The sequence below is a fragment of the Arachis stenosperma genome, chromosome 4 (assembly GCF_014773155.1).
Source record: "Arachis stenosperma cultivar V10309 chromosome 4, arast.V10309.gnm1.PFL2, whole genome shotgun sequence".
Classification (NCBI taxonomy): domain Eukaryota; kingdom Viridiplantae; phylum Streptophyta; class Magnoliopsida; order Fabales; family Fabaceae; genus Arachis; species Arachis stenosperma.
This window is the reverse complement of record NC_080380.1, coordinates 9,544,452-9,568,872: the sequence shown is the minus strand read 5'-3', so window position 1 is coordinate 9,568,872 and position 24,421 is coordinate 9,544,452. Positions and strand designations below refer to the sequence as shown.

The following is a 24,421-nucleotide window of genomic DNA, read 5'->3' as shown; positions in this document are numbered from 1 at the left end:
CAAGTCTAATTGTCCCATTCATATTTTCTCTTTTTAATGTTTTCAGGTTGAATTATTTCAAGGCATTTCATTACATAAATAGCACAATCATAGCTGAAAAACATAAAATAAATTAGCAAATTAATATAAGAAAGATTAATTTTTAGAGTGAAGATTTATACCTTGTTTTTTGGCCTGAGATGTTAATGTATGGTGGTTTAATATCCTGATCCATTTTTCTGAGAGGTGCCCCAGCATATACCCTCATTCTCAAAATTACATATCCCTAAAAACAAAAAACAAAGAAAAATATAAGAACAAATTTAATAAAGGAATACACCCAAAGGATCACAAACTACACCTTATTTTGAACAGAAATACACCTAAATATTAAAATACAAAAAACAGAAACAACTTACAACAAATATATTTAGCTTCATTCTGGCTTTGGAGGGACACTCCTTGTGATACGGATCAAGTATATAAAATTTTTTCTTTCTTACGTCAGCTACCCATATCCACCAATGCTTGAATAGCATACAGGTGCAAAAATATGAAGCATGTCCACATTGAGCAGTGTTTTAGTTTAATTGGCAAATAATCAAAGAATTGTGATAAGACGTTTTAAAAACGAAAACTTACACATCGATGTGATGCTAATTTATTGAGGTCCAAAAATGGTATAAACATTGGGTAGTCTCCGACCTTAAATGGCTTTTTGGTTTTAGGCTGTAAGAATTCGCCATCTGGATGATTTCCAATGGCCATGTTCTGCAACATTCGTAAAACACCAAATGAAATATATAATACACCCAAAAGATTACAGAAATACACTAAAATTTCATTGAAGTACACCTTGCCACAATATCAGGAGGGAAAGAGTATATTTCTTCTTGAAATTTTTTAATGTTTTATTGGTTTAGGATCAGGCACATGGCAGTGACAATCTAGAAAAAAAATACAAATTAATTTACATGATCAATATTGCAGTTACATTTCATGATAAAATCATTAATGTTATTCTAATATTACCTCAGCTTCTATATGTGTAGCAGCTTCCAGAGATGCAAAGTGGACTTTTGAAAAAAATGAATCGATCTTGGACATTGAGGGTGCACACTGGATCATATTCATTAGTGCTTCTATCTCCATATGTCTTCACACGTGTGGCCCAGACGTAGCATTTCTCTTTTATTTTAGTCGATATCTCCTTGCTCTTTACAGGAGTTTCAAACTTTTCAAAAATTTCTTCGGCACACTGCTTTTCAATCGATAGACTTTTACCCTCTGCATAATCTAATGCTGTCTTCACCCCACTATTTACAATTTTTCCCACCAGTTCCTCTAATTGTTCAATTAGTTTTGGTGTTTCAGGACTTTTTGCCTTCTGAGCTCCTGGTTGCCCCTTTCCCTCTTGCGTCAGTGCTTCTTCTTGGCTTGAATCAGTCAAGCCAAGGCTGAATGATGGCATCGGACCTTGTTTAGGTATGTAAGATGCTGTCCGGGCCATCATCATCAATGCAACAGTGTCTTATGGGGATGGATTACTGCGTGTTGACATATAACGTACTATAAGAATAAGAATAGACGAATGATATTGAAAACCAAATTGTATTGTGCTAAATTTACGTTTTAGAAGGAGCTGGTGGAACCGTGGGTGTGCTTTCATCAGGTTTCAGGGTTTGTGGAGTGTTGCAGGGTTAGATAAAACGAATCATATTATAAAAAATCAGTTACAGATCAATTTTGAAGATACCTAAATAAAGAAAATATACACCTAAATAATAATCAAATACACCCAAACCCCCAAATAAGGAAAATATACACCCAAATAAGGATAATATACACCCAAATAATAACCAAATACACCCGAATATTATTCCTTACCTTTTTGTTCTTTCTTCACTAATTTTCTCTCTCGGAGACTTTGCGGGGGATGGTTCAATTGCTGGCACAGGGGTTGTCTTGGACATAGGGACATAAACTTGAATTAGAAATCTAAACAAGACAAAAATAAAAAGCTAAGAAAGCCCGTTAAAATTCATGATTATAAGGTTGAAATTTAGTTGTAAAACTCACATTGAAAGCGCTTCAGATTGTGAATATGTCTCCATCCACACAACCATTATGTTCTGTTGAGCTAGGTCATTGGCTGATTCTTCTACCAGACTCAACCTGAAATACACCCAAATAAAGTCAAAATACACCTGAAGCATTACAAAGAAACATAGGCTTTTTTTTTAGAACTTACATAGTTGCAATTTTTGCTTTTTTTTCCTGCCTTTTTTTTCTTGAATAAAACATTAAAGGGCTTTTTTTTCTAAAAAAAATATATACAGAATTAGAAGTAGAATGTAAAAAAAGATAAAAGCAATCGGTATTAAAAACAGAAATTACATGCTATCAGCCATTTTTTTTATGCTGCTTTGATCTGTTTGTTCTTGAGACAAAGGATCATTCTCACTTCCTAAGTTCACTTTTGACATTCTAAGCATAGAATAAACATCATTCAGTAAAAATACCATACAGTTAAATCAGGATAATAAGATTTTATCAAATAAAGGTTCTTACGTTTCGGATGAGTCATAGTGACCTTCTGTCGATCGCAGCGGAGCTCCCTTCTTCCTGGGAAACTAAAAACAATTATCAGCAACCAAAACACCTTAAAATCGGTAATATACACCCAAATATAACAAACCCCTATGCATCAGCTTTTTTTATTGGTTTTCTTCTTTTTTGATTCTCTTAAGAATTCTTTTAATACTTTAGTTCCAAGTTCAGATCTAACAGTACATACATAAAAGAACATGTTACTAAATATAATTTTGATGATAAATGGTAATATAGCTTTACAAAATATCTTACCCATCATAGGATTGAATTTGTTCAGGAGACGAATCCTCAACAATGTACTTTCTCTTTTTGGATTGCGCCCTGGAAATAAAAAAAAGTATGAATCAAAAAAATAAAATAAAATTGATGATAAAATACTATACAAAGCAGTGCTTACTTTTTGGGTGTAGGTTGAATTTTTTTCTTTCTTTTTCGTTTTTTTATTGGTGATGATTTTTCACTTCTAAAAGTTGATGAGAAACACTCTGTTAATACATCAAATTTTGAAAATAAACGAAAAAGAAAGCGACAATAATTTCAGAATCTTACTCATCATTCGATTTAGTTTCTGAATTGGAATCCTCCAGAATCTGCTTCCTTTTTCTGAATTCTATTCTGGAAGGCAAACAATCATTAGTAAAAAACATCCTAAGAGTGACAAAATACACCCAAAAATATTACTTACTTTTTGGTCGTTGTGGTGGGTTGTTTCCTTTTTGGTTCCTCTGAGTCTTCTTCAGACTCAAACTCAGAGGAGGAATCAACTTCAGTTTCAGATGTATCACTTTCAGATGATAAACTTGCCTTTTTTTGTTTTTTTTTCTTTTCTTTTTCTTTCATTTGTTTCAAATTTTTTTTGCCTTTTTTACGGTGCCTTGAAACAGTAGAAATATTAATTTATAGCATCTACATAAATAAAATACACCTAAATTAGAGAAGGTATTATGTTCACTTACCATATGTCCATCTATTTCTGCTCTCATCCTTGCAACCAACTACTCTCTATTCCAGTTGCTAAACCAGGGCAGTCCAGGATTTTCTTCTCCTTTCTTGTCTTTATTTTTTGTCAGATGGAAATAAATTATCATCAAGGCAAAGAGGCAGCCGTCATTAATTTTTTCTTTTTCAGACGGTAATCAGTTATGCCTTTGATGATGAAATTCAGCACATGGGCTCTCCAGTTATCCTCGGTTATTTTGTCCATCTTAAAAATTGGAGCTAGGTGCACAGGAAAGATTTTGTTTATTGTTGTTGGTAACAAGAACGCCATCTGAATATAGAGGATGAAAATCTTCTTGAACATCAGGCGATCTTGTTCGTTTTCAACACCAATACTCATCATGTTATCAGCCAGATTCTTTAGAGTCTTCCCCTGGAACCTTCTGAAAATCAGTTTGTTATCTTCAGAAAGTTTCTTATAGCTCACTTTATCAGGAAATATATCTCCTAAAAAAAAATTTACACTCCAAATCACTTGAAATACACCCAAATATCACTCATATACACCCAAATATCATCCATATACACCTAAATTTATTTCTTGATTACATGATATCAGAATAAGATATTACAAAGAATGGAAGTATAAAGATTTTCTGTAATCAGTTACCTGATGCATTGAGGCCAAAGACAGTCCCTAGTGCTGGGTTTAATTTTAAAGGAACCATAGCTTGTTTCGAGTATGTTTTTGCCCAATTTAAAGAAGTTAGCCAACTCCTTTAATAGTTTGTGAGGCACCCTCATTGGTGGGATGTGCATGAGTCCACCAAAACCTAATTTCCGAACAATTGATTTCTTTGCCTCGCTCATATTTTTAAATTTTTCACTCAATAATCTGGCGGCATACTTCAAATCTTTGGTTTGCTGTAAAAAAAAAAAAAAAGCAAAATTAGAGTCATTTAAATAACATATTTGTATTAGAAAAAATTGACTTGTTTTAAGACATATATATGTGCTTACATTGTATTTTTTTCACCTTGGTTCTTGGTTGCCATTTTTACTGCAATGAAAAAGAGATACTGTCAATAGATAAAAAATACACCCAAGTATCAGAGACATACACCCAAATATCAGTCAAATACACCCAAATATCAGTCATATATACCTAAATATCAGCCACATACACTCAAATCCAGTCCTATACACATTTTGTTTTTTCAATTAAACAAAATTAAATGAGTTCAAAATCATATTCAACTCAACCAAACATGCATAAAATGACACTACAATGTCAAAGCACAATTAGAACAGTACCAATTAGATTTCAATACTCCTAATATATATATCAGTCCCATACACCTCTACATTTTTTTTGGATTACATGACATTATATGAGTTCAGAAAGATATTTAAGTTCAAAATGCCACTAGAAGCACCAGTTGCATTCCAATTCCGACATATACACCCAAAAATCCGTCATATACACCCAAAAATCATTTAACCTGAAATTGTATACACAGTTTATATGTATACAGACCTACTTAAAAAACATGTAAACATGCATAAAACATATACTAAAACAGATCAAAACACACATTAAAGCATTCACTAGAAGTACGTAAAATAGCGTAAACGAAGAACAGTTTCATCAGAACAGTAATACGAGATCTAAACCAAGAACAGTGAAACAGAGAGAGAAATACGGACGATATAAGGCTTCGATTACGAAATTAAAAACAGAAATGTGAAAACCTAAAAAAACAGTAAAACAGTACCTTGAATAATGTTTGTTCGTTCTTTTTGGGTTTTTTTTATGAAAATTTGTATGTTTTCTTCTTGATTTCTTCTATTTTTCGCGAGGAGTTGGAAGGTTTCTTCAGAATTGTAGTTGGTTTCAAATGTGGCTTGAATCTCGACGGTTTGGGTATTGATTGAGGAAGAAGAGGAAAAGTCTGTCATAATGAGCGCGCTTTGGAAAAACGAAACGGTTGAGTAAGGCGCGTGTGTGTACGCTCGATTGTAAAGGAGTGTAGTGTGCGTGCTTTTTGTTGGATTTGGACCAACTTGTAAGCCAAAAAAACTTGTATGTATAACATTATTTGACTGGTATTTTAGGTTTTGAGAATTTTTTTTCCAATATTATTTAATATTTAGAGTGCAACAAAGCCATTTCTCTCCGAACCTGCTGCGCAAATCTCTCTTGTCATTTTGTTCTTATTCTCATTCTTTTATTTATTTATTTATTTATTTGTTAAAGTTTTGTTTTTTATTCTTTCAAAACCCCAAAAAGAGTTTATACTCATTTTAATAATATAATATTTTCGTATATTCCATGAAACGCCGAAAGCTTTATTCATCTCTTTCAATTCCTTCTTCTGTGATACCCTTTTTTTGGTCCCTCTCCTCTGTTCCCTATTATCCATTCTTTTTCTCTAACCCCATCTTCACTCTTCCTCTTCTTTGTAACAAGGTGCTTCCTTTTTCAACGATCATAACTCATTCTCCCTCTTCCTTTTCTGGGTTTCTCTCATAATCCTTTTAATAAGGTAGAATGGAAAGAAAAGAAAAAGTCAACATGCAAACGCTATTATGACTCTGCTACAAAACAGAATCCTCAATAAATCTTCTTTGTTGTTTCTATCGTCGTGTTCATAGCGTTAGCCATTGGACACGTTCTTATTGTTAGTATATCTTGTTTGTTTCTTCCACTAACTGCTTAGAATTCTGGGTTCTGATAGGGATATGACATGATGGTGTTTTTGTCATAGATATATAGATTCACATGTGTCACATTACTTCGCTGTATTCTGAATTGTTCTACTTTTCTTTCTCCCTTTTTCTTTTTTTGAAAGTAATTACAGTGACACAAGGTTTTGAACATTGAAGGTATCGCCATGAATATAAAAATCTAATCTTTTACATTACAATTACATAGTTTGTGAGCTGATTCTGATGAATTTTTGTATAATTTGTTTTGTCACTTTCTTTTCTCATTACTCCTTCTGCATCACTCTTTCAGGTTGTGGGAGATTTTCAAAATTGGATCTTGCTCTGCTTATTATGTGCATGCATGGATTTTCTGCATTGACGTTTGTTCCTTTTGTTAGTGATGCTATTGTACTGAGTTCTGAATTTTCAAGACAAAGTTGTTGGTGCTTTTGCATGGGAGAAAGTTGAGTCTTACATGGAAGTGTTGTTGAAGTTCTTTGGTGGTACTGCAAATTCAGTTACTTGCAAATGCATGGTTTTGTTTGTTACTGTTTTGATTCTTAGATTACTTCTCTTTCCTTCCTTCCCTAGTTTTGATGGGATTGAATGGACCAACATTGTGTATATCCGCAACAACCATCCGCCATTGTTGGGTTCTGAGTTTGGAATTAGGAAAAACAAGTTCTTGGAAGTTCCTCAGATTGTGTGGGGATTGAACAACCAGAAGATTGCATTTGCAAGGGCTTGTCTTACTGCTAGAATGCTGAATAGAACTCTTTTGATGCCTAGCCTTAGTGCCTCTTTGTTTTACAAAGAAATTGACCTCTTAAAGCCGATTTCCTTTGACAAAGTGTTCCAATTCGATGCGTTTAACACAATTTGTAGCGGTTTTGTTCAATTAGGCCAGTACTCGGATGTGTTAAATGTAACAAAAGTCCTTGAAATGCAGAAAGGAAGTGGAAGGAAGTGGACATTGGAAAGAGATTTATCACAATTGAGGGAGCATAGCCAGGGCTCGATCGATGACCACGAGGTAATTCGGATTGTTGGGAAGAATCCCTTTTTGTGGCATGATCATTGGCCTGTGAAGGATTATGCAAAGGTTTTCGAATGCTTGCATTTGGTAGATGAGATTTCTGAAGAAGCAGATAGAGTTGTGTCTAGGATTAGAGAAGTTGGAAGAGAGGCAAGGGAAGGCATTAATGCTTCTGAGAGTTCTTCATTTCGGCCCATGCCATATGTTGCCGTCCACATGAGGATAGAAATTGATTGGATGATTCATTGCAAGAAATTAGAGCAGAGATTGAACACAAACCAAATATGCAGTAGCAGGGAAGAGATAATGGAAAGAGTTAGGAACATTGCCGATTTGAAGGCTCCGGTCGTTGTTTATCTCGCGGTAGCCGATAAGCTCCTTAATGATTCTTCCATATTAGAACATTGGGGAGAAGGCATTCTTCCCTTTGAGAAGAAGAAGCTTGGTGTTGATGGAATTTATAAGAAGTATCCATATCTAATTCAATCTGCAATCGACTATGAAGTGTGTTTGAGGGCTGATATCTTTGTTGGAAACAGTTTCTCCACATTTTCAAGCCTTATAGTTCTTGAAAGAACACAGAAGATGATGAAAATTGGAGCCACAAGCATGTGTGGAAATGATGCAAGATGGCCTTCTTATGCTTACAATATACCATCCGGAGAAGAATCAAATGGACCTATGAAATGGAATACAAATATGTCTGATTCAAGTCTTCAAGCAATCAGCTATGGCACCAACCACATTTCTTGTTGATAGTGTTGTGTACAATTTCTGTTGCAAATGTTCAGAATTCTTAGAGTAGATTAGAGGCCCTTGTTCTTGTGGAGTTTGATTAGCTCACATCAAGAAGAAAGAAAGAATGGTTAAGAGGTTACAACTTACAACAATGGGATATAGTTGTTTACATTGAGGTATGGTTTCTCTTTATGTAAATCATCATACTTTTAATGTCCATTGAGGAATGTTTTTTGAACATCTAGTTTTGTGACTTTTGTACACACCCATATCATCATATTAGATTTTGATTTGGCCTCAATATTTAGATTAAGTTAGGTAAGTAACACAATTTATTTTTGCATATATCAACTCATTGATAACAATCAAAGTCTCTTGAAGAGGGCAATTTTGTTTATTTTTATAATTTTTAGAATTGTCATATTTGTTTATATAAAAACATACATATTGTGCCAATTTATACTCTATTTACTGTTAGATAATAGTTGATTTAGTAACTTGTTTTTGTATTAAGATGCTTTTTTTTCATATTGAATGTATGTAATATGTGCATGCTATATGTACTTGTGACATTTTTCTTGTTATATAGTTGTTGTTTGGTTGGGTTCACATGTGAGAATATGAAAAGGCGGAGAGAAGACACCTGCACCTGTCTGCAGGTCTTGGTCTTGTCTATTTGTTGTACATTTGAGGGCACAAAAGAAGTGGGGCCCTCTTTTGTTCTCCTTGCATTACAATAGAAGTTCACTTCCATAATGCTGTGAGGGACACTCCTCTGCCAATTCCTTCTTTGGAAACTATTTTCTGGATACATGCAATCATGAATTAATGCATCACTCATCATATTTTTATTTCCTAAAAATTTCCTCATACACATACACTTGTCATAATTATTTTTAATATAGAGATGAAGATAGTGTTTTGATTGAATATTGATATTTGAAGTTATTACAATATTGTGGATGCGCAGAAAACGCCGATACAACACGTAGGGGATGTGTTGTTGTAGCTTGACATGTATCAACACGAACCCTACATGTTGACTCTTTACCTGTAAAATCTATCCACCTGTATTTAGTAATTACTCCTAATAATCTCATTTTTAACAAAATACATATATTTTTTTTCATATAAAAAAATTGGCCTACACTTGTCATATATATGCCCTTCTCATAGTGATAATCTCCAAATTTGAATTATTTATATACATTACATTACAACTCATGCTTATCATCTTAGACTTAACTAGGGTTGGTGTTGGAACATTCGTGTCACTATAAATAATATTATATTCTTGAGTTATTGTGCTACTAAAGTGAGACTATGAAAGCATATCTACACTTAGGATATGGATGAAAATTTTCATTTCTTTTTACCTGAACCTACCACACCTTTAAAAAGTTTCAACTAAGTACAATCATGTATGAGAGATAGGTGTTTGTTATATTATCTAAAAGTTACGTGTCTAATTGTTAAAAAATGTTAAATAATTAATATTTAATTTAAAAATACAATAGTTAATAAATTTATTATAAAAATTAAGTTGGACACCAAATAAAAGATATCATAGAATTAACTAGAGATAATTTGGCAGTTAAGTTCAGATCTGCAAGCATATTAATCTTTAACTTATTAGATTGGAAAATACTAGACAATGACATGTGAATGTGATAATTATATCAAAAAAGAGATTTCTCTTAGATTTGTAATTGTTTACCTAACATTTTGGCATTCATTTCTCCTTGCTCATGTAATCAAAATATATTAATTAAAATCAACGATTAAAATAATGTTTCTGATGTTTTTGGTACACTTAAAATTTTTTCTTTTTCTTTAGACAGTAGAGTCTCCGTATGCATACTCTTTTTTATTTTGGTATTAAAACGGGGCTAAATCCCGAAAAGATAAAACTTAAATTCGAACTAGTCTAGGGCAAGGTAACTCCTTGTTCATCAGCTAAGATGCTAACTATGTTTTTAAGAGGAGTATCCAAAAATAGAGACCAGATTCTAGTTTTAAACTATTCTGCATAATTGTTACCTTCTCTATAAATATGTACAAAAAATAACCTCGAATTTCTAGATGTACAATTATGAATGTGTCTGATTAAAGCATTTGGATGATTGTTGAGATCTCTAGGGTTGTTTGGTATAATGCATCCTTATGTATATTCAGTTATTTTTATATTTTGGTGAAGGAACGGTAACTAAGAAGCTATGAGTGTCTTGAATGAAAGTGATATTTTTGGAAGTTAGATCATACAATTGCATGCGCGAGGCAGCATGATTGCTTCCATTGCCCTTAAAACACGCTATGACTTTTTCGGTAATAATACTCTATGCCCAAAATTTATGCCTTTTTTTAAACACAAGACAAGGATGCGTGTGTCATGGAACCTCTATTCATCCACTCCACTTATCTCTTTCAAATTCAAACCAATTTTATTACTATCACTACTCACGCTCAGACCACCACGCTTCATCACAACATTACTCGCCGCCATCCCCCATGGCCACGCCACCTGCCGCCGCCTCCGCAGCCTTTGACTAAATTTCACGCCTAGGATTTTTTTTGGGTCATGGGCTGGGATATTTTTTCTCCTTCATAAGTCCCAAAACAGTACGCCTGATTACCCAGAATATTATGGGCCTTATGAATGGGCTTATAACAATTTGGGCCTTACACTATTATCTAAGCCTGGCTGCGTTGATGACCAAAACTTGCGGATATAAATCTGACCGTGTTAATACTTAATGGCCCAATAAAAAGAAAGACTGGCCCTTTACCAAAAATAAATCTTGAAAAATATTTGGAATTAAAAGAAAAAAGAAGAAGAAAATATTGTAATCTTATACGTCTGATTCCACTTAATTTTTATTCATGATATATTTCTTTTGATAAATTAATGACCTTTTAGGAATATTAATTATAATTAGGAGTATTATAGGTGATGGGTCAAGTGTCAACTATACCTAATCCACTGAAAACTCTAGTACGAGGGCTGCTATATCCTTTTTAAAAAATAATAGAAAAAAAAATTGTTCGTGTGATCCAAAAGAATTCAAATTGTGGAGTTGTTTAAAGTAAGTGGATTCACACTATAGATAGAAGTAGTAACATAAAAAGAAAGGGGCAAATTAATGGCACATGGTGACATGCATGTGCATGGTTAATCTTGGAACAAACTAAAGTGTTCGTAACGTTGAAGCCGCGTCTTAATTAATAATAATAACAATGGTAAAAGGAAGTGGATCTAAACAATAGAGATATAGAATATGACCCAACTTTGTAGCTTTTGCAATCAAGATAGATTGCTACATACTCCACGCTTTGAAAATTTTCATCATGAGTGTTTGACAAGGTCAACTATTCAATCACTCCTTTTTTTATTGTAACATTTTCTCCCTTAACTTACACGTGAAATCCATCACCCTAATAATCTTTCAACAAATTCAAACTATTTATTTATTAGATTGTGTCACAGTAACAAACGTGACTTGGGATATATAGATGTGAACCACTGAAAACTTGTAAATTATTGTAATACACCTCTTCATGCTTAAGAATGATTATATAAACTCTAAAGAATTGACTTTGATATTATTAATGCTCTGGCCCAATATTATAGTCTAAGCCCAAGTCAGTGAAAAAGGCTCAATCCAAAAAATGGCTTTTACTATTTATCCGACTTCTTGAAAGAGGTTAGATTCGACATATACTGGCAGATAACATTTATTCAAATAAGTAACTGCCTCCTAAAATTTTTTACCCATTTTTAGAAGAGATATCTCAACAACTTTAAGATAAAGGAACGGTTATCCACCTTTAGAAGTGGAACTACACCAACGGTGATTATTAAATCATCACCTATTAATACACTGACACACTCAAGTAAACCTAAGTTCCAATATATTCTAAACCTGCTTAACCCCTTGCTGACTTAGACATCGGAGTGTCATTACAGGTACTACTCTCCCATTCACCAACACACATACAAATCAACTCGGAGGAACGGCCCGCGGCGTAAACCAAGTCGGAGACCTCCTTCCTTATTCATTTGGGCCTTTCTTTCGAATCCAACTATCCGATTCTAAATAAGTTCCAGAACAGATATCATATAGAATTCAAATTGAATTACTCTAATTCTACCCTAAAAATTAGCTCACAAAGTTCTCAAAAGCTTATCTTTGATAAATTTGAGACATATAATAAAGAACACACTTCTATATATTACATGGAAACAAGTTCATCTCCAAAGACAAGTTTATAAAAAAATTGGTTTAAAATTCTCAAAAAATTAACTTTTTAATAAACAAAAGAGAGGGTGGAAATGCATAGAGATTAGAAAGAATAATACTAAATACCAAAACATTATTATAGAAGACTAAATAAAGTTTGCTTAGACTTTCTACCTCTCATCATCACCACATAGAAATATATATAAACTTGTAGTAGTAATATATTTTTAGAAAAAATAATTGTAAACACATGGGAGTGGCATTAATGAATAATCATGAAGGAAAGGGAAAGAAGAGGAGAAGCAATTTCATCAGTTGGTGGGGCATTGTGGAAATTGAGAGGGTGGTGGAGAGTGGGGACAAAGGAAAAAAGTGTTGTTATGTGGAATTAGGGAGGGACAGTGTTTTTATGAGAAGGGTCACAGAAACCAACCCCACTACTATATACTATGCTACACATTTCAAAACAATAACAATGTATATATATATATACACTACTCATAACTCATCATCATATGCTCCTGTCTTTCCCCTACCTCCCTTTCTCTTTATAAATTCCAAAACACAATCAATATTTAATAACCTTCTTCTCCCTCTAGGTAACCTTGGCCCTACAATTTTTTTTGTCCACATTCCAAACTTTTATGTTATAATTAGTAACATATTATTATTCACAGTTTAGTTTTCATATAATATTATTATAGGTTTTTTTTATCTGTATACACATTTAGTTATAATATGTGTTCTTGTACGGCAATAACTCCAAAATATATCTCATCTCTTACAAATCTTCAGTACGATTTTTTGTTGAGCTGGAAGAGTTATAACGTACAGATCAATATGTATTATTTTATAACATTTTCATAAAATATTATTTGAAGAATAATCATACTTCTAAATTTAATTATAACCTCGAGTTAGTAACATAAAATGTGATAATTCTATTATTAATGTGTCACTAATATTTCGGTTAAAGATTATTATACCATAGTTATTACATCAATAATATGTTTGTTGATAATATTAATTTTAATTAAGAGGTATAATTAAAATATATTTAAAATAAAAAATTAAATATTAAAAATATTTTTAAAAATTAAAAAATATATTTTACTCAATTTTTTATTTGTGCAACAATATAATATATGAGGGTGTGACACTTGCACATGGCATAGACTTTAGCGATGTGAATTTTTTTTTTTTTTTAAATTACCCGAACTTAACTACTTTGATAACCCACTGACACAATCTACTATACCAAGGTACCCTTTGTGCTAGGGCTATATATAATCAATAATCTTCACTTTCCTTTTATTATTATTATTATTTTTGTTTTTGTTTTTTTTTGTTGGTTGTTTCTGCCTTTCTGGTCCATGCATGCACTGTTCCAACTTCCAATGCCATGCGTGGTCCTCAGATGTTGCCATTTCACGTTACTTTCTCACTATTCAATTCCCACCCTCTTTTTTTTCATAATAAGCATCATGAGTTGGTGCATTCAATTCAATAACACCCCACCATGCTATTATTTTCGTTTTATTTAATTAATAATGCACTGGTGTATATTTAATTCTTTGTTTCCAATAATGTTTTCGAGAAATTGTAAGTTACTTGAAAAGTTTGCAGTTACTAGTACACACACATAAACATTGAATAGGGCACGTGTGAATAGTAAACCAAAAAAATAGGACTACTGGCTCCATTCCACCCACTATGCTCAATTATTCAATCACGTTATTTTTCAATCATGCCCGAATATAATTTCTGCATTTTCTTTTTTAAATCATTAATTAACTTGTTGCTACATATTCAATTCAATTCACAGTGCGAAATTTCCCGTAAATAAATATTTATGATGAACCAAATTTAAATTCATCTCATGTTAATGATAAAGCAAAAAAATTATAAAAAATTGCTCCTTTTTTTCATACATAAAATTAAAATTGAAATCATATCGATACATAGAGAAAAGAGGTTGATAGTAGTTGAATGAGTATCCAATTTACGTTTAAAGTCATTAATTACAATAAATAAAAATTTTAACAAAAAACACATGAATAATTATATTGTATATGCCTCAGTATTCATCAAATAAATAATACTTCTTAATTAAGGAACTTAAATAATGACAATATTTGACATTTGTTTTTGAAACAAAAAAGGACGACCAAGTGAATTCATTTGCATTTTAATCAGCAGTATAATATATATTTTTTTCTGAAATAATTTTACTTTTCGGTCAACAGTGTACTACACTGCTATGAATAACAGTTTCTTCTGGTCAACACTCACCAGTAGTATAATTACCAGATTTTGTTTTTGATATTGGAGTAGCAACGGTATTTTTTTAAAATGTGGGTTGATAGGATATTATTTTTAAACGTAGAATCGTTTAATTAGATAAACAAAAATTGGACTATTCGATTTATGAGAAGTATAGAAATCGGACCGTTCGATTTGTGAAGATACAGAAATCGGACCGAAAGATTTGTGAGAGTATAGAAATCGGACCGAGAAATTTTTGTTAAAAAAATGAAAAATTTAAAATATAAAAATTGAACCCTCCTATTTATGTATCTTTCACACTTTTAAAAAATATCAAAAATTACAATGTTAAAATATACTACTACTTTTACTTTCATATATAGAAAAAAAGCGCCTATAATTACCTTTTATTATTATTATTGTTAATAATGAAAAAAATATAAGTAAACAATTCAAGACGAATCAATTTTAAAAAATTAAATAATTACTAATTAATAATAATTAATTAATATAAAATTTAAAAATATTTATTAATTTGCTGTTAATTTAATTAGACTCTCGTTGATAATGTAACGAAATTGTAGTCATAAATGGCAATATGGCATATATTGTTTTTGGGTCATGGTCGATAACGACACTTTTGAAACAATGGATACATCAGATAGATTTTGGGCCCGACCTCGTATCACAAAGCCCAACTACTTCATTAAACCCTCTCAGATCCTTTTTTTTTTTTTTTGCTTTTCTCCAAAATGGGTCCCACCTCTTCATTTGGTCAGCGGTGGTTAGATGACACTATACCATGTTTAGCAGAGTGTCACCAATTAAGGACAAAGCTATTTATTATAGGATGGCATATATTGGTCCACCCCAAAGATTTTAGTGCTCACTTTTTATTTTTATGTACTTGATTAATGTGTGCTTTAGCCTTCAATTATTTAATACAAGATGTTACTTACACACTAAAAATAACTCTAAATTAATCACTATATATTTATATTTAAATATATATTATTTAATTTATTTTATATTTTTATATGTATTTTAATTTATATAAATAATTGATTTATTAGTTAATTTTTGGTGTATAGCAGTATAGTTATTTAATACTATTACTTATTTTGCATCCACTTTTCTTGTTGGGAGCATACTTAGCAATTAATGTAGGTTTATTTATAGAGTCTGCAATTGTGTAAAGTAACAAAATTTCAATTAATAACAATAAGAGCTTTTTCTGACTTGAAAATGATATTTAGGTGAATGTTCAACATGTGCGCCGTGCATATCTCTCTTATTAATTACTTATATAATAATCATCTAAGATTTTAATACCTAAGATGGTAAATTGAACCCAATCCTTATCTATCCTCAAAAGAACTGCATTATTATTATTATTATTATTATTATTATTATTATTATTATTATTATTAAGATATATGACATGAAAGATATTAATACGGTTCCATATAACTTTGACAACACTTAAAAAATATTATTAAAATTAATAATTTTATATTTTATATTTTCATAATACTTTTTATTTTTATTTTTATTTTAAAAAATATTTTAAATATATAAAATATTACTTTAATTTAAATAATATTTTTAAATGTTAATGAAAGAATAATAATATACGATCAAATTATTTTGATAATCAAATTAAATTTAGTTAGTTTAATAGTTTAAGGAACAATCATAAAAAATTTTAGTTGAAGAAAGATAGAGAAAGAAAAAAACAAATTGTATAAGAAGAAGAAAAATTTATTAAATTTAATTATAAAAATAATTTATTCATTTAATATCTTTTTAAAATTATATAATAATAATAATAATCGTTATAGACTCTACCTTATTATTATTATTATTATTATTATTATTATTATTATTATTATTATTATTATTACGTACGAGGCCTTGCCAGTTGCCACATGTAGTATATGTTCAACTAATCGCTCTAACTCCCAAAATTATGCTAAGCACACATCAAATCAAATCATAATAATGCTAAACATTATTATTAGTACCCTATAATAATTTATGGCTACCACTAGAATGCAAATCATGCATGCAAAATTGTAGAAAAGCACCTTTCATGGTTAATAATTTTATGTAAAGTAGTGAATTTTTTCTTTAACATTTTCTCAAGATTGAATCATGATAAGGCTTCTTCTTAGATTCATTGTATGTAGCTTGTTCTATGAATCCGGGCATGCATTCAGATTCCGTTGTTTTATTAATTTTCTAGTATTATTTAATTAATTATTGGATTAACACAATTCTTCTCTCTGATCAATTATGATGTATGTGAATGTGATGCTGTTTTGTAGCGTAGTTTGTCGCAGAATTGGAGTGTGTGTGGTGTTTTAAAATAAGAGGAGTACGTAATAATAAATAAATAAATAAATAAATAATAGTAGGGTATCAAATAATAGTGGGAGTGATGAAATTGTTGTCAGTGTTAGTGAGAGTGTGTGAAATGTGATTCTGATGTGTCAGTGGTGTTCAACTACATGGCACATGCTGACGTTAATGCCCAACAACACTATCTATAGATAGATAGATAAATGTGCCTCTTTACCCTACTATACTACATTTAATTTAAATTATATTATTGGATTGGACACACACTACTAAACAATAGTGGCATGAGCAATAATTTTCCCTAACACCTAATTGGAAGCATCCTATCTAGCAATGCATACAAAGTTGACAAATATACCATCTCTTTATTGGGAAAAAACGTCTTTTCAGTTTTCACTATAACGCCAATTATTATTGTATTGTCAATTTTAAGCCTCTATATAACTATTACGGTATCTTTACAACTAGTGGAGCCTAAAATTTATTCATATATTGGAATAATCTGAATCAATGGATTAAATATAGTTAATTTAATTTTTATATGGTTTTATATAATTTTTGTGTAATGTACCGTAAATGAAATGTGAAAAATATGGGTTTAAAACTTCTTGTAAATTGTTAATTTTTTTTGCAGTTTAGGAGAAACTTTTTCATTTTATTTATTTATTTTTTACCCGTTGAGAGAAATTTTTTGATAAAATTCTTGCATTGTTTGTTCTAATTATTCGACTTTTTTTTTAATTTATGTTATATTATATCATAAATATGTAATAATATATGGGTTTAAAACTGTCGCAAATTTTTAAATAAATCGTCGCAAATTACCATTTCTATTGTAGTGAGTATTTATTGAATTCTAAACCGCACTTTATATGTCATGATGTTGTTAATATTTTAAAATAATTATTAATTTTAATATCAATGTGATATTAATTATTTCAATCCTAACTATTTTAATTTAATTGTGATAATAAATAAATACAATATTACAATTAAATATTTTTTAAATTAAAAGTTTATTGACAATGCTAGAATAACAATATTCATTTTCTTATTTATTAGGCATTTAAGATGATGATTTAATCATTAATTTTATCTTTGTGTTGACTCCAATTATATATTCACCTTGTTATAAAATTAATTTTTTAAAAATATTTAAATTAATAATAAAAATTTATATATAAAATTAAAATAATCCCTCCTTTTATTGACACATGCACTTCACAATCTACACCTTAATAAAGCCTGATTTGAATCCCACCTAACTTCTATATATCCTTCTCCTTATTAACACCTATAAACAATGTTTTGTGGCTGCTAAATAAAATATTGAATCCTTAAGATTTAGCACTTATTGAGAAGATTGAATAGGAATCTATCTCAATGAATTATTGGAGGATTATTCATGAATAATAACAGTCCTTTATTTATTGCACAAGAATAGGTTTCATTCTAAAAGCATAAAGATGGTGGTGGACTTGGGATGAAAAGGAAAAAAAAAAATAAAATTAAAAGTAATTGAATTGAACAGAAAAGAAGAAAAGGGTTAGAATGAGGAGAGGATATGTGAAGATTTCAATCATTCCATCCCAAAATAAGAAGAGAAGTACAGCTAAAATTATACTTTCCTTTTTCTTTTTTGTGACAGACAAGTCACAAGACAAGATTTTGTGTTATTGGGAAAAGATAAAAGATAAAGTTAGGAAAAGACTGAAAAAGATGTCTCTCTATGTGCCTCTTTGGATTATCAAATAATTATTTATGTGGGTCACTCAACCCACATACAAGAATAATAATTTAATTTTAATACTTTAATAATATAAAATATTTTATATAATTATTTTATTTTATTTTATTTTTAAGAGAATTATTTACATAATTAATATAAAAAATAATTTTTTTATTGATATAAATATTATGTAATTAAATATACGTATAAAATTATTTTTAAATAATAATAGTAACAGCAATAATAAAAGTTTTGACAAAATAAAAGATAAGCTAGCTAGTGGGAATGGTATCAGTATCAAAGGCTATTTTATTCTTATTCAGGGAAATAAAATAAAAAACAAAAGGAAAAATATCTTGTCAAAAATGGAGTGCGCTTGCATTTTATTGCTGTTTATAGTTTGAAATGACACCATTGATATATAAAAGCTAAATTAATAATAATATTTAAAAATAATGGCAAATAATAAACTTCTATTTGACTTACAAAATATTTTCAAGAGTCATTTTAGTTAAATAATATGTATTAGTTAAGAAATTTATGAAAAGCCAAAACAAATTTAATTTGGTATGTCTATGTTGTGTGTACGCATCTAATTTGCTATAATTTAATTTATATTTAGTAAGATTAATTTAATATTTTGAAAAATTAAATATATCCATAAAATTAATTAGTTTATTTGTATATATATGAATTTTCATTCTTATCTTCATTATTGTTTGACCCAATATGTTTTCGCATTTAATTATATATCTTTTCCTCTACGTATTATTACATATATATAGTATCAAATCTCTTAGGCTTATCATAATTTTTTAATAACTATACTTAGAAAAATTATTAATCAATATAGTTTATAAATAATATAATAATAGTGTATTCTAGATGATTATTTTAGAAAATTCAACATGTATTTTTAATTATTTCCTAATAAATACTAATATGATTGTATAAAGCAGTAGTAATTTTTAAAAAATTCATTAATGAATTTTTTTAATCATGAAGTCATTTTCTAGTCAATAAATTCGTCTTATTTATTTTAGTCAATAACTTGGTATTAATTACAAGGTAATAAATTTTTGTTACAAATAAAGAAACTTATTAACAGTTCAAGATTTTTAGAAAATATTGCATGTATGACTAATTAAGATGTCAAACACGTTGCGCAAAAAGAGAACTATTTTTTGAATTAAAATATTTTTCTATTTCAATCCTGATATAGTAAAATGTTTTTTGGATCTATCCACCAATATATCTTTCTATATAAGCTAGTAATAGATTCGATCATCAATGCCCAACACACAAAAGTAGTATATAAATCTGCAATAAAGATTTTGCCAAATTATTATTGGTTATGTTTGACGACTTTTTAAAAAATTCAAATATAATAAAATAATCTTTACTTTATTCTTAATTATTATTCATTTTAAAATAAATTAGCATAATCAATAATAATTAACCAATAGATATTATATTAATTATATTCAACATATATTCATTTAACCTATAAAAAAATAATATTATATTATTAACAAATATTATTTTTTTTATCAGTATTTAATTAGTCAGCAATAATTTGTATTTATAGTTATAAATATTGAGTGAATACTTAATTTGGTCTCTGAAAATTATCTCGAAAGGACTAGGAGATTCTTGACAAAAAAAATACTCAATCCGATTTTTGGTCATTTTTTTGGGATTGATTAGTCCTGTGCAAAAAAATAATATTGACTTTTTTGGCACAGGAAGTAATCAGTCCCATAAAAGTAAAGTTTAGGAGCCGAGTTGGATATTTTTTTGTCAAAGACCTCGTTTTCTTTCGAGATAATTATCAGAAACTTTTTAAAAATTTTTCTCATAATTTTTTTGTACACAAAAAATAAAAAATATATAATTTTTATTTATATTTTTTATAATTTACACACATAAATTAATAAAATTTATTTATTAAAAATAATTTAATATTTATATTAATTAAAAATATTAAAAATTATTAGCGTACAAAATTTCTCATAAAAGAATTAAAGGAATGCTAATTAATATGCTATAGAGTATATATAAAAATGTAATTATACCGCGTAATTAAACAATCAATTAATTTAACCCTCAATAAGGGCCAATTATGCATTGAAAAAACATGTAATGGGAGAATAAAATAAAAGATTGTTATTATTGGCATGGTGGTGCAAGCAATGCACAACTTTTGGGGTGGGGACAAGACAAGAGAATTATAGAAAGGAAAAAGGAAGTGGTAATTAAAAGGAGTAGTCGGTAATAAGAATAAAAACAAAAAAAAATTGAGAGATAAAAGCAAACAAAAAAGTAAGGTTAAGCAAGAGGGCAGGAAGCATCGCATTCCTAGAATGGTGCAGGGTCTGTGGTACAAGAAACAATGATGCCGATTTGACATGGCCAAATAAAAAAAGTGAAATCATATTTAATTTAATTTAATTTAATTTAATTTATCCCTGTGGGAAATTGCTTATGGTATGATGGCATACTCGCTAGCCTCCACAACCAACAGGAACTTATCTTTTTCACTGTGTTGGCTTTATTATATCATCACTTTATAAATCAGGATTTTAGGTATGTCTCAACTTTTAAGACTTTTTTGAGTCACTCCAAAATTTCAAAGGAAAGTAGTCATCAGAGGCGTTTTCATATACGTTTTTATTCATACTCCATTTTAATATTTAAATATTATGTTTTTTGTAACTCACAAAGTGATAAGTAATTGTCTAATAAACTCATCACAAATTAAGTGTTGATTTGGATATTATTAAATTAATAAAAAATAAAAAATATTTTTTTATTTTTAAAAATTATAATTTATATTTTAAAAAAAATAATTAAAAATTATTTTATTAAAAACTCACCCAATCAAAAATCCTAAATCCCTAATATCTAAGTATCAAACCCATCCATGGTGACCACTCCTACTTATTATTATGGATGGCCATATTCACATAAAAAATCCAGCATATAGCAGCCATTGAATAATAAGTTCAATGTCTTTACTCTTTTCATTCATTCATGCATCTTGATTCCCAACACCGCCAATCGTTAACAACTAAATCACTTTGTTTCTTATTTCAAATTTTCAATACTAAATACTTAGAAATTTTCTTCTTATTTTTATTTTTCCAACCACCATTCACTGTTTAAGAGTTGTTTTCCTCCTGTTTTTCTTCATCTTAACACACATTCCTATATACATATATTACAATTATAATTCAGAATTTTGTTAAATTCAATACATCAATTTTATAAAATTCCATAAAATTTTGCAAAAGACAAAACAATTAATAGCACTATTTTTTCTCCTAAAATGTTGCTTAAGAGTTATCAAATATTATCATAGTGATTCCAACACAAAAAAAAAATTCTTACTAACATATATTCTAAAGACATATTCCACAAAAATATTTTATTCATTGTTTACATTAAAAATATATTGAATATGAAAATTAAAAATAATTATTATTATACTATTAAAATAATATACTATTAAAATATGTTATCAAAACACAGAATAATTAAATTCAATAAATACTATAGTAAACAATTTAGAATTAACAGACACACGTTAATATTGGATTTACTTAAACTTTTAAATTACAAAAAAAAAATTACCACAACAAAACAAAATTTACCCTATCACCTAGAGCTTCACCGCTAATAATATTCATCTAGTATGTTTGCAGAATTGAAGTTGAATACACATAATTATAACTGAATATTAAATATTTACTATTTAATTTCATTTCAGCATAGATAATATTTTGTGAAAAATACTATAACTTACCTTTTCTCTCCTTAGCAAATGTTTTTTCCGCGCATGGCATCAACATTCAACACCCCACATTATATTAAAAAAAAAAAAAGAGAGGGAGGAGATATATATACAAACAAAAGAATTTTAGATTTATTTTTTTTATATATTTTCATTTTTCCTTGATTTACTTCTCTAAAACTGTCTATTAACCCCACAAAAAAAAAAAAAAAAACTATTGATGTCTAGTTTTAAACTATCTAATCCTAATTTGAATGTAATAAAAACAAGATTAAGAAAATCTAAGAGAGATTAACATGAACACTAGCATCCATGCCAGAGTCACAAACAGGGCAATTCCGAACACTGGACCCACACATTGTGCAAAGACACAAATGCCTACATGGCAGTAACAGCACTATTGATTCTCGAACCCCACAACTCTTACACATCCTACTAACCCCTTCTCCTCCTCCTCCGCCGCCGCCAACCGCCGCCGTCGCCGCCGTCTCCTCCTCCGCCGAACCACACTTTTTTTCGTTCTTGTTAAGAATATCATCATTGCTCCCACAGCATGACTCTGCGTCGTCATCGGCGCCGCCGTGACGGTGGTCGTCGGTGCCGGCGCCGGTGCCGACATGTGCGAGGATCTGTTCGAGGTTTGTTCGGAGATAATTGGCTGTTGTCTCGTTTGTGTGAGCGAGTTCCTTCCATACTTGGTTCTCTACGCAGAGGCTCTTAACTCTCTCTTGAAGCGCCATGTTCAGTTTCTCCATTCTCTGAATCTCTTCGTCTTTTTCTTTCAGCTTCTTCGCCATTGTTTCTTGTAACAGGCTTAGGATAAGCCGAGATTGCCGAATCTTCTGTTCTTCCATCTCCATTCTCACCTTCTCTGTCTGCACAACCAAAAAAAAAAAAAAAACATTAATTAATGACGACCCAGAAGAGAGAAAATTAAACCCGTGATTTTTTTGAAGAAAAGTTTGAAAATTTATGACCCCTTAAAGAGTTAGAGACGTCAACAGTTTCCTTTTCCAAAAGGGTGTTCATGGGAAGTTTCAAAAAAGAGAATTTAATTACATACATGATGGGCGAGTACACGGTCGATTTCGGATTGAGTTTGGTTCTGAAATTGGAAGAGAACATCTTGGTTGATGAAGGGTGGTGGTTGTTGTTGTTGTTGTTTCTTGTGTTGTTGTTCTGTGAATAATTCGGATATGAATAAGTCTCTGGAACGCTTCCTTTGGAGAGAAACCATGTTGTTATTGTTTTGATGGAAAGTGAGGCCACTATCTGTTTTGTTATTTGGATCGCAGACATTGTTGTTGGATTGGTAGAAGAATTGCATCACAGATTGTTGTTGATTGTTGCTTGGAACCAAAGCTGAATTCATCTGAGGAGCATTATTGTACATAGCTGAATTATTATTCAAGACCTGGTTCTGCTGCTGTTGTTGAATATTAGGTCTGATTATTTCCCTGTAAAAAATTTAAATATCAGCATAATTTGTAACACAGTCTAAAATAAGTGGGAAAAAAAATCAATAATAAAAAAAATGAATCTACCTGTTAACAAGTAACTGAGAAGGCAAGAGATTATTCATGTAAGTGGCATCAACAGCCATAGTTATGGTGATTGATGTTGTTGTGGTGGTGGTTTGAAGGAGAAGAATAAGAAGGGGATGAAGCAAAGAGCATGCAATAGATGTGGGCTTAGAAATGTAAGAATGAATGAATGAATGAATGAGAGATAGAGAGAGTGGGTGAGATGATTTCAAGGTTTTATCTTTGGCTCTTTTTTGGCTTTTTGTGTTTATGTGTGGGCGTTATAAAGAGAGGCACAAAGTCAAACGCAACTCTTCTAGACAGGAAAGTTTTCAGCATAATTTTATGGAGGATTATAGGATATCAAAAATATGGACTTTTTTTATTTTAATCAAATCTATATTTATATTAATTCAATTCTTTTGTCAAGGCATTCAATTTTTATTGAAAAAATTTAATTCAATTACCCAAATTTGAGAAAAGTAAACATGGGTTTTG

At 30.0% G+C, this 24,421-nt stretch overlaps 2 protein-coding genes across 5 annotated transcripts; one reads left to right on the top strand and one right to left on the bottom strand.

Annotated features, from left to right (window-relative positions):
* Positions 1 to 5,867: 5,867 nt before the first annotated feature.
* LOC130973450 (O-fucosyltransferase 23-like) lies at positions 5,868 to 8,426 on the top strand. Of its 4 annotated transcripts, none has more exons than XM_057897975.1 (2): positions 5,868 to 6,001; positions 6,551 to 8,426. In XM_057897975.1, the coding sequence occupies exon 2, from the start codon at positions 6,716 to 6,718 to the stop codon at positions 8,030 to 8,032; it is 1,317 nt and encodes a 438-aa protein (XP_057753958.1). In that variant the 5' UTR covers positions 5,868 to 6,001; positions 6,551 to 6,715; the 3' UTR covers positions 8,033 to 8,426. The 4 variants fall into 4 exon arrangements, with proteins under 4 accessions (XP_057753958.1, XP_057753957.1, XP_057753960.1 ...); XM_057897974.1 differs by having other exon boundaries at positions 5,868 to 6,077; XM_057897977.1 differs by lacking the exon at positions 5,868 to 6,001 and adding an exon at positions 6,091 to 6,212.
* Positions 8,427 to 22,553: 14,127 nt separating this feature from the next.
* On the bottom strand, positions 22,554 to 24,165 carry LOC130973128 (E3 ubiquitin-protein ligase BOI-like). Its single transcript, XM_057897542.1, has 3 exons — positions 23,945 to 24,165; positions 23,464 to 23,857; positions 22,554 to 23,275 (listed from the first exon to the last, which is right to left on the bottom strand). The coding sequence occupies exons 1-3, from the start codon at positions 24,001 to 24,003 to the stop codon at positions 22,682 to 22,684; spliced, it is 1,047 nt and encodes a 348-aa protein (XP_057753525.1). The 5' UTR covers positions 24,004 to 24,165; the 3' UTR covers positions 22,554 to 22,681.
* Between the last annotated feature and the right edge of the window lie 256 nt (positions 24,166 to 24,421).